General features: G+C 47.4%; 3 protein-coding genes across 3 annotated transcripts; 2 read left to right on the plus strand and 1 right to left on the minus strand.

Annotated features, from left to right (window-relative positions):
* Positions 1-902: 902 nt before the first annotated feature.
* DFL_009315 (uncharacterized protein) lies at positions 903-1,648 on the minus strand (the record flags this gene model as incomplete). The annotated part of the gene is made up of 2 exons (XM_067639181.1): positions 903-1,145; positions 1,415-1,648. The coding sequence occupies 2 exons, from the start codon at positions 1,646-1,648 to the stop codon at positions 903-905; spliced, it is 477 nt and encodes a 158-aa protein (XP_067486995.1).
* Positions 1,649-3,725: 2,077 nt separating this feature from the next.
* On the plus strand, positions 3,726-5,285 carry DFL_009316 (uncharacterized protein; the record flags this gene model as incomplete). Its single annotated transcript, XM_067639182.1, has 1 exon — positions 3,726-5,285. The coding sequence occupies one exon, from the start codon at positions 3,726-3,728 to the stop codon at positions 5,283-5,285; it is 1,560 nt and encodes a 519-aa protein (XP_067486996.1).
* A 3,267-nt stretch (positions 5,286-8,552) lies between these two features.
* Positions 8,553-9,957, plus strand: DFL_009317 (uncharacterized protein; the record flags this gene model as incomplete). The annotated part of the gene is made up of 2 exons (XM_067639183.1): positions 8,553-9,101; positions 9,238-9,957. 2 exons carry the CDS (start codon positions 8,553-8,555, stop codon positions 9,955-9,957), a joined length of 1,269 nt encoding a protein of 422 aa, XP_067486997.1.
* Between the last annotated feature and the right edge of the window lie 1,453 nt (positions 9,958-11,410).

Raw genomic sequence — 11,410 nt, forward strand, 5'->3', positions numbered from 1 at the left:
TAGATAATCGATTGTGATTTTGGTACTAGGTTTTTAGAAGCTATGGCGAGGAGCTGGGAAATTTGGCGGGGTTTTGAAACATTTGGTAGTGGTCCAATCGTATATCAAGATATGGGTTATCGCTTGTGCGAGGGTCTTGAAGTGCTTAAAGGAACAATCAAGTACGAGCGCCACAGGTTTGCATGTGTTTTTTTTTCTTAAATTTTGCGTAGTAGATATTTTTACTTGATCATCAAGCCTAGACTCTTCAAATTCCTTGAAATCCCACCAAGAGCAGGCAAGAAGTAGGCGGTGCTTATTCATACGCCCGTGAGATGTTGGTATCTCCGAACGTTAACAACTTGGGTATACGTCAGCCTTAGTTGGTAGTAACTACACCTACAATATTGTTATGCTAGAATCGATCGGATGTCTGCAGATTAGCCATTTTGTTGTCGTGGCACTGTATAAAATGTGTATTATGAAGCAAGCAATGCAAAAGTGTCGAAATAAAGCGGGGGTTCCCGAAATCTCTGGTTGGATCGGGATTCGATTCGTGTCTAGTGTAACATTAGTCTTCCATTCACTAAGGAATCCTATTTGTCCCTTTTCTCTTTTCCGTTTCCCCTGCTTCTTTACCCTAGAAACTGTTAAAATATACATGTAAATCAGCTTGTAGATGGTTCCTGTAAGACAAGGAGCTAGGTTTCTTATGGTCGGGAAGTCAACCGGTGACAGGGAAGAGCTTTTCTCATTAACGCTGATATCACTTACTGGAGGTACAGTATCTGGTACCTGGGAATCCAAGGAAGAGGTACAGTACATAGCTCCTCGCTTCCCCTATCACTAGCATATCTGTGCATGGAGGTACCTAACATTGTGGTTTGTCATCGATCGGAGTGCAATGCTGAGGAGAGCATGGATTAAGGTTTCGCGGCTCCGAAGTTCCTAAATTTGGAATCTGTGTCGTGGATATGGGTGCGAGAATGCTTCTTCAATGTCTCGCATTTTAGATCGAAGTCGATATTTGTGACGGAGATGTCACTAAATGTACTTTCAACATCGAAAAGTCGCTTGCTGGTGGTTATGATCAACAAATTGTGTTGTCTGTTGGGGAAGCATATCGGGAACTTCCTGGATGCCTCGCCGCTGGAGATATCCTTGGCCTATCGGCTGGATTTTCACCTTTTTGAAGTGTATATTCTTGGCTTTGGATCTGGTGGGAATTTCGTGGTGAAAAGGCGTATGCATCTTTGAACTGCAATACTGATAGGCCGATGAAGAGGAGGTTGAAAAGTTTTTGTCAATTGACGGCGGCGAGTTTTCTGGAATTTCGTTGGATAAACTAGAAGGATTTTTGGGATTGAGGGACTCGCCCAGACCACAATCCAAGAAACAAGGCCGCGAGACGAGACAAAAAGTCGCTGGTACTTACTTTACATATCGCTTTCTCTGAAGTTGGTAGCTGGTTGGCGGCTTTCGGAACATCGTATTTAGGTCGGATTGTCGGCGGGAAGGGAGTTAAAGCAAGGAGGTCGGTACCGACGGCAACACGAGAGCACATGTTGGACTCGCGATCACGAGAAGAGGAGGCTGCTGAAACGGTATTGCAGTTCTCTCGATTTCCTTGCTCGCCTCCTGCAGGAATGCGAGGAATGCGGGTCTTCATTGTTATCCCGAAGCATCACGGAATCTAGATGCCGTACTAAGCTGACGGCATAGCCGAACTCGTGACAATTTGTAATGTAATATCTGATGATACAGTACTGTGGCGATATTGAAAAAACATGTTTATTGCCTTTTTCGTTACCCGTTGGGAAGCGGGAGGGCTGGTGGGGCTTGTTGTTTCAAGACATGCGAGATTCAGTGGATTTTTTTCTTCGACGTTCCTCTCTCTCCTGAACTACTGCTTTAGTGAGGCTCACCAAAACAGTTGCTTAGGTGAGCGGAGATATTTTTGTAGATAGATGTCGGTAAGTGATATTATCGATGTTTTCGAATCTGTCGGGTTTTTTGTTTGATATCTTTGAATTAAATTCAAGCCTGGCGAAGTGGCTCTTTGTCGCTTGAGGGCCTTTGAACCGCCCCTGCAAGGCAAGGGAAGCCATTCCCTATCCCTCACGTTTCATGAAGCTCCATATTCCTCGTGTATTGTTGAACAATCCCGGAGCCTGGAAATCGCCAAGCAAAACCCCCGGACCAAACTTCCCTTTTAACAAGCAGGGGATAACAAAAAAGATGCCAAAATAGCGACCCTCCGTTGTTGCCCAATTGACAGCTAGAAAAACTGGGAAATTAGAAAGGGAACCTGGTCTTGGTCGTTTCCTGGGCCTTGTTTGACAAAGTCTTTCTTCCTTCCTTGGAAAAAACAGCCCCAGCTGAAGGTGAGGTGAGGTTTAATGGTAAGTAATCCGCTTGCTGGCTAGCTGGGCTGGTCAGGCTCCTTAACCCTGCGTTTTGAAGGCCGCGCGCAGAATAACCGGCCGGACGATGATCTTTATGCTATACGCATTCGGGGATTGCATGAAGTCCACTGTCGCACAAAGTAAAAATTTGATCTCTGAGGTGGTAGATCTATACTCTGTGCACAACCCATTGTTATTTTGGCGCGCGATTTCTGTAGGGAAGCAATTGATGGAACCATCTGGGTGCTTATTGAAGTTAGTGAGGTTCAAGCTAAAAGATGAGATGAAAGGCTACAGAATTGAGAGAATAGTATAGTTAGTGTAATAGTACCCACCCAGCTGTTACACATCCTAATGGCCTAGCCTGTTGGAAGAGTCCTGTGTTCATCTTGGCCATTGACCTGGTTTGTCATACTGGAATCCTTGACGATTCCTTTGACTAAAAATGAACATCTGTGTCCTTTGTCTGCCATTCCCATCCCGGAGGCTTATGCCTCCACAAACGTTAAACCACGAGGGTTTGTTCGTTCCACTGGCATCTGGGCCGCCGCCGTAGCGGGTTCCTGTTGGAAAGGATGGTTGGATGTTGGTTGGTCGGTTGGATAAGTGCATGGGTACTTTTAAGATGTTTTTAGCCCCGAGTTCGAATTCCTTGCCCAAATGCCGCTGGATGTCTCGCTGCCCCTTAAGCCTGATGCGGATATATAAGAAGTTTGAGTCCTCCCCTCCGCCATAGACGGTGTCTTTTTTCCCGGTCTTTCCTCCTCACCCATCAGTCAGGTCTTTATTGTGTCTGCTTTGCAAATAGCTCGCCCTGGTGCTTGCTCACATTCCTTTCGTGTCGTTTATTCTCTTCAGTCTTAATCCGAATCTCTCGTATATCTGCAGTGCAGTTCCGTAGTAGCCCAGTGTATACTGCTAAGTTCGCCACAGAAATTCGCCTACAAAAAAGATACCACATTCCTTTGACAGGACAGCCACCAGAAAAAAAAAGAGGACCAACAGGACCGGCTTGATCGCCTCGAAGGCCCTTTTTTAAAAAATCTCGAATTTCCCCCGACCTCATCGTTTTTTCCCGGGACTTATTTCGCTTCTGGAGAAGGAAGATATCTCCATTTTGTTTCGGCGTCTTATTCTTGGCCTTGCAATATCCAACATCGGCCAACACAAGTTCAAGATATTAAACCAACCTCCCTTCACTTGAGACGAGCAAGCTCCCGTTCTTTCATTCTTTGTATCAACCATCATTAACCTCCCATCAATCATCGACCTGACTTGACATCCTCATCAACCATCATCACGGTCCCTCATCGACTTCAATAGATTGCCTTCTTCGTCAATATGAAGACTTCTACCTTCGTATCCCTCCTTGTCTCGGCGGCATCATTCTCCGGTACTGCTAATGCTGCCTCGAAGAAGCCTAGTCGTACTTTTGGTACCTTGAGCTTCGGCGGTGGAAAAGAGTTGACCCGATGTCGTCTCGACCCCATTGTCAACCCCGGTGGAGTTGCTGGCCATATGCACTCCATTTTTGGTGGTAACGGGTTTACCGATCTGATGCCCGGCGACTATGCATCGACTCAGTCAACTTGTACGAATGCAAATGTCAAGAATGATCATTCGAACTACTGGGTTCCGTCATTATACTTCAGAAGCCCAGAAGATGGAACCTTGTACCCCGTTGAGCTCTTCTATGCCAAGGTGTATTACTTCTTCGAAGCCACCAATGACGACATTAAGCCCTTCCCTAAAGGTTTCCGAATGAGAGCTGGTGATCCATCTCTTCGTCATCCCCCTAACCCAGTTCGCAACAACCTCGACTCTTCCAAGGGGCCCATCACTCCTGCTCAGTGGACTTGTCCCCGTGATAAACCGACTACTCCACTTTACCCACCAGACTCCGATGGAACCAAGGGTGTTGGTGTTCAGGACCCGAGCAACGGCGGCCAAGGTTGGGGTTTCCCGGATCAAGAGTGTGACGGATACGCTTCTCCTCTCCGTGCTGACGTTCACTTCCCATCTTGCGTTAACCCGGAAGTCGACGTTGAGGATTGGAAAAACAATTCGGCTTACCCAAGCAGCAATGGCCAGGGTGGTGAAGACTGCCCCCCCGGTTGGATCCACGTCCCTCACGTGTTCATGGAGGTCTACTGGAATACCCTTAAGTTCAAGGATATGTGGCAGAAAGGAGCTGGAAAGCAGCCCTGGGTTCTCTCCAATGGTGACACTACTGGTTACTCAGTCCACGCTGATTTCATCAACGGTTGGGATTCAGCCACGCTTGCTTACCTCATTGACAACTGCGATCCCGGTCACGCTGGACTCGCCTCTTGCCCTGGTCTCCCTGGTGGTGAGACCTCTGAGGAAGAGATGAAGGCTTGCAAGCTCACTTGCCCTCTTGCTGAAGGTTCTTCCGACAATTATGGCTCTCCTCTGGCTGACAACAAGCTTTTTGGCAACAACCCGTTCTCTGGATATCAAGCTGAACCCTACGCGGTTCCTGGAAGCAACTCTCCTGCCCCTGTCGAATCCAAGCCAGTCGTTAATCCTGAGTCTGTTCCAGCCACTACCAAGGCAGCTGCTCCTGCCACCTCGGCTCGTCCTTCCACCACTCTGAAGCCTGTTGTTAAGCCAGTCGACACACCGAAGCCTGTCAATACACCAAAGCCAGTCAACAGCCCTGGAGAGTACATCCCAGAGAACCACAACGTTCACACGAAAGTTATCGAGAGCATTCGTATCCACACCATCACCAAGACCGTCGTCATCCACGGAGGAGCTCCCGGGCCAAAAACTGTCGCTCCAAGGCCACGACCCGCCGCCGCTTCGAGGAAGAAGGCTTGTACAACACGCCGGCACGTCCGCCATTACCGCCATCATAATAAGGCTGGCAGTTACTAACTGTCTTCACTTTTTATTTTGTGTGAGAGCAGCGTTAACTTTTTGTACAATATTCGGACTCCTGTTGACAGATTGGTTTCCATACCTCTGGATGGGGCGTTCTTTTTTTTCACCTTTTTTCTGTTTACTCACTATTACTTTTCATTGAATCATGTATTCCTTACCTGGGTGGGGAAAACACAGACTACATTCTTGTGAAACTAACCATTCTTTTTCTTTCAATGCAAACGGAGGTTCCTGACTGTCTATGACGAGGTTTTCTCTCATTTTGCTTAAAAGAGTTCATTTGATATGATCCGAATGACCCCTTTTTTTTCTGTCTTCGTTAAACAATGCAGCGAGCGGCTTTGTTCCTTTTTTGATTCGATTGTACATATTTATCTTCTGTTTCTCTTTTTTTTATACTTCGTCCTTAGTATACGAAAATGTGACGACCTGGTTATGACCCTTTATTCAGTGTTCCTGGTATCATGGTGTTCGTAGGTGAAGTTTATGATAACCGGATGGATGGTTTATCGATGTATTTGATCAGATAGATAACCCCTCCGTGCCCCGACAAGTCTATGTCGTTCCGATATCCTCAGCTTCACGAAGTCTCCACGCATAAAGCTTCTTAAGTACATGTGCTTCTATATCCACCGTGAAGTTCCAACCTCTCCATCTTGCTATCCTCCTACACCGCCTTTACTATTTTTATTCCTCCATCGGCTGCGGCATCATATATACCTACCAAGCCTTCGTCGTCGTTTACGCCGGCACATATCCGCCCCTCATCATTTGACACGGCTGCAAATGTTCTTCGGATGACTCACACCGATCCTCGAATAACTGACCTTCACCCCCACAATCCGACAGCATAACCTGTCGAACTTCCCGATCCCTCACAACATGCTCCCCAACACTCCTAATCTTCCCCTTCCTACTATTCTACACGGGGATGTCAAGAGTTGTTTTGTATTTACAGAAAACAAGCGCAAGACAGGTGTTAGAGCTAGGAGAGGTTTTGGCAAAACATAGAGATTCGAACGGTGGGTACGCGCGGTTGGAGCGGGGGAGTCGGGGGGTTAGACAGCAACCCGGGTTTCCCGGGGTTGATATGATGGGAATTGAGGATTATGGATGCGGGAATTGCGAGGGGTGGGAGGATTTTGTTACAGGATTTGGATTATAGAAGGAAGAGGTTAGGGGGGATAATACGCCTGCAGAGCCAGCCAGCATTACGGAAAACTCAAAAGGGAAGAATAGGATGAAGGGCAAATAAGGGAGTTAACGGCTGAACAACGGAGGGAAGTGGGAATGAAGAGGAAGGGAATGGTGAGGAAGGCGCATAGGAGGATGTTGGAGTATACAAATTCTAAAAGAGTGTTTTATGGAGCTGTGATGGCGGGAGGTGTGGGGGTCGTGTTTGTGATATCGGGGACACTGTCGGGGGTGCTGTGTAAGCAGATTTGGAAGATGGGGAGGTGTCCTTTTGGGAATTAACTGTCCCGGGCCCTCTTATATAAGGATGAATTGTAAACATGGGACATATAAAGAGAGACACGAGACTAGATTCTAGATCTAGGGTGTTCTTTCTTATTAGTCCAAATAGCTGAAAGCTTAGTCGGAGTGTAGGTTAGATTGAAAGTGGCGGTGTTGGTGATAGTGGATGTAGTCTAGTACTATAGCTTCAATGTGCAGATTGACCGATTGATTACTTCTATAACACTTTCATTTCGGGATCCTATCCGATCACGACAGCGTACAATTCTCACACTCACTCCCAACACGATCACACAACCCTCCTAAGAATCCTCCCCAAATAATCAATCCCGCACCATACGTCAATATCGCCGTCAAAAAATAACAAGCATTATTATTCATTCTCTCAATCTCCGCCTCATTCTCTTTCCTTCTCTCGTGAATATTAATATTGCCCAACATCCCCAGTCTCCGTTTCTGCTGCAGCGATAATAGCCCCTCCCGTGAATTCCCACAACAGAAATTTATCAAACATAACAGATGACTTCTTATGCCCGATCGTTACAACCGGTGGATGAAGATACCTCCCTCGCCGGCCGCTGGAAGTGGCGGTAGTAGTATGGAAGTTGTGCGGGAGGCGGGGGTTGGTGGTATACCGGAAAAAACGGCGTGGAGGGATCACTAGGTTGCGAGTAAGTAGGTTGTTACGACGATAGGAGGGATTACGAGGGGGTGACGGATTCCTTCGTAGGCTTTGGGGATTCGACGGGGTTTTTGGAAGGGGTTTTGAGGCGATGGGTAGGATTCTTGGGAAGGAGCGGTTTGCCATGTTGGAGTTCCGGGGGAGGGTATTTATACCTATATCGAATCGGATCTGAGGAAGAGCAAGTTGGAATTGAAGATGTGAATTAGCGGGAGCCTTTTCTTCTCCGCGACTAGAAGATAAAGTTCTTGAGTACTCGGTCTAGCATAAATGAATTCTTGTTTACTATGTCAATATGCAGCAATTAAATGCTAATATCGTGAAGTTTTGACATCGAAGATATGCATGTTATACCGGATGTATGCTGATATCTTGATGAACCCTCCGTGCCGAAATTTGTACCAAAAAATGGAAAAAAATCTAGAGAATAGATATTCATTCGGACGATAATAGCCTGAGGGTAATATGTTGTAGAATCGATCAATTATCGTGAATTTATATGAAACGATGAGCCTTGATATACTGTTTGCCTCCAAAATGCCACACGCAACGCACAAAATACAACAAATGTGGCGGTGCAGTGCAACGTCCTGGAAGGAGTACAGACATCCAAGACGAAAACTTTGCCGTTTCGTTTTCGATTGACTGGCAGTTTTTTCTGGAGAATCGATGGGAGGTTGGTTGTTTCCTAGATGTGTACATCCATATGGTCATCAGTGTAGATGTATAGAAGTGAATGTAGTAGAGAAGAAGCTAGACGGAGGCTTCTGGTAGCAGCTCCAGGCCACACAGATCGAATAGGCGAAGTCATTGAAGCTCAGCACAGCTCTACTGCAAAACCCATACACGTAAATTACACTTCAGCAACGGCTATTTTTTTTTTAACTTCTTACAACCGCACTCCCTTCCGCACAGCAAGCAAACCGAGCGTGTCACCACCACCAGAACGTGTCACTGCTTTGCCCGAACCATCACGCCTTGCCGTACGTGCCTCAGAGCTTGCCGAGACTAGTACGAGCAGCTAACAGAGAGATTCGGGATAAATAGACCCTTGCTTCTGCCTTTGCTTCTTTCCCTCCTTCTCTCCTTTCTTCCCCACCACCATGAACATCACCAACGACCTGTGGGTTTACGGAGCTCCTTTGGAGCCATACCCTCGGCGTCCTCACGCCACCGGCCCTGACGGTTACCACCCTGTGCAGTTTTGCACGGGTTATTGGGACAACTACTGTCCCGACCCCTACAACTGCCCCTTCGGTGCGGTTTGGGTCCGAAAGGACCATTTCGACCTTGTCCACAGCCGACCCTCTACCTGCCGGATTATCCTCACGCAGGAGGAAATCCGACGCGCTGTGGTGCCTTTCAGGTGCCTCCCTTGGGAGGTACCTGAAGGTACCTGCCTCCTGCCTCAGTACGCTGAGGCATTGAGGGAGACGGGCCCTCATTACCCCCGTCCGTACGAAGCCCACCATTTGGCACCGTACAGGAGGAATCTTCGGCATAGGGTGCCCACCGAGATCGTTGCGCCGGCCCCGGAGTCCAGCACGCGTGCTGGGACTCCCCGGTCCCCATCCTCGTCGTCGTCCGGCGGTGGCTCGGTCCCACCGGAATCAAGACCGGTTTCGTTTCGTGAGATCACCGCCTCACAGATCGTATGTTCTCAACCCATATGCATCACATCCCCCTTTCCCTTCCCTTTCCCTCTCCTTTGTATTCCATAGTATAGCCTTGTTGTATAATGTAGCTGTAATATAGTTCGCTGACAATATATTGTTTCTTCTCCTCTAGAATGTCGTGACCGTTGCTTCCAACTCCGGAAAGCCGGAGAAGAAGCGAGTCTCACTAGTCCGCGGATCGGTGTTGGCTGTTGGGTCGGCCCCCGCCAACAACGCCGCTGCAGCTGCAGCTGCCGAGCAACCAGCTCCCCTCCCAGTTGGCCCCAGCAACCAGGTCAAGCAGGAACCGACGGTCATTCCGGTTCCGGCACAGCGACCAACCAGCCAGCCAGCCAGCCAGCATGTCTCTGCACGTGCCTCCCCTGTTGTCCAAGAGACTGCCTCTGCTGTCAATGCCACTGCTGCCATCACCTGCAAGTGGGGTGCCTGCTCTCTGGCCTTCACGGACCAACGTGCTGCTCTTGAACACATAAAGTCCGACCATATCAAGAGCCGCAAGTTTCTCGATTACGACTTTACCTGTCGCATCCGTGGCTGCCCTTGCGGTGGCAAAGTCTTCGAGAAGAGAGACAATATTGTCTCTCATGTTACAAACGTGGCGTTTGATATTAGGTATGCGGTTTGCTGTTTTCAACAGTTTGGGTGCCCTATTGCGTTGAAGAGGGAGTGGGATCTTCCGAGGCATAGGAAGATTTGTAAGTTCAGGCCTGAGGGGTATGTTACGGAGGTCGAGGGAAAAGGGGAGACGGGGGGTGGGAGGAAGAGGAAGAGGGGGAAGGAGAATGAGGGGGGTGTGAGTGGCGGAAAGGTGACGAAGATGGCGAAGATGTGAGGTCCTACCTGGCTCGCTGGCCACTTATGTGGTCTGCCTGTCTGTCTTCTGCTTCTTTTTTTTTTATAAATATTATGGGTCTTTTTTCGGCTTGCCTCAAGAGACCTTACGGAGGTCGTGCACTTCGTATTCTATGTTGCGAGTCGCTCTCTACTGTCTGTGTCCTGGGGTGTCTGCTGGCATTTTTATTATTATTCTATGCTGTCATGTGTCTTGCTGGTCTTTGGTGTGAGCGTTTTCGGCGCCAGGGGCGTTTTATCTTTCATCTTACCTTGCCTTGCATTATCTTGTATGACCTTTGATTCTTGGGGAGGGGAGATGAAGAGAGGAAGGGTTGTTTATACTCTGGAATCGAAAGATCTTGTTTTTTTCCCCTGAGCGTTTGATCCTGCGCTATCCATTGCGCTATCCAATTTCGCTCCCTTATGCTGTCTTGTGCTGTCTTGTGCTATCTTGCACTTACTCTGTTTTATTGTTTCTTTTCGTCGTTATGCGAATTGTATCGTGTGGTGTCTTCGGTGTTTCTGTTTTTGGGTGGATCGGGATACACTGATACTCATTCTGTATTTTTCCCCATTGGGCGGTCATAGCGGGCGTATGTTTTTTACATTTGATTTCCGGCGCCTGGGTATCTGATATTCTTTTCTCGTACTTTTGTGCATCGTTTCGGGCGTTTTTATGGACATCTGCATCTTTCTGGCGTTTATTCGTGAAGTTTTTAGGTGCTTTGATATGGGCGTTCGCGATTTTCGTATGGCAACACATTATTGGGGCTTTTAGAGATCGAAGGCTCTGATTAGAAACATATTTCATAAATTCAGCGATTGAGATATCAAGTGCTAATAATATTATAATACCATCCTTGCACCAATTGTCGAAAATTGAAAAAGATATACATAGAATAATAAGAAGCAGGACCTTTTGACGAAGGCCGAATCGTAAGTGTCATGATGTCATGCATATAGGAAATGCAAAACTGGTGGTGTAACTTTCCTAATAAGGAAAGCTTCCGCATCCGTTGGCCAGTTTATCCTAGACTCTGACCGAGAATACCTGCTGGATATCTAGATTCTGTAGCTACTTTGTCCGATATCAAAATGATGAACACGTGATGCTTGTAGAATTCGTTTTATTGTAGACAAGTATATCTGCCCATCTGCTTCATTTTATACATCTTAGGCTTTGGTTCGGCCGTGTAAATTCCATACCCCAGCGTTTAGATATCTTGAACTTGCGCCTACGCTAGGAAGAAATAGATCTAGACTTCCAATTCCTTGAAAATAACCGCAAAATATATTTTACGTCTTAATTCACGTCTATAACGGCCTCATTGTTTCATAAAACTTTCCGGGTATTAATATCATTGTCTTCTTCCTTCTCTATTTCGCAGAGCGCTCGAGCCTCTGGCCAACCCGACCCACCTTTCACCGACAACGCAAAGACACTCCGCAAG

Source organism: Arthrobotrys flagrans (genome assembly GCF_004000055.1).
Source record: "Arthrobotrys flagrans strain CBS H-5679 chromosome Unknown unitig_1, whole genome shotgun sequence".
Classification (NCBI taxonomy): Eukaryota; Fungi; Ascomycota; class Orbiliomycetes; order Orbiliales; family Orbiliaceae; genus Arthrobotrys; species Arthrobotrys flagrans.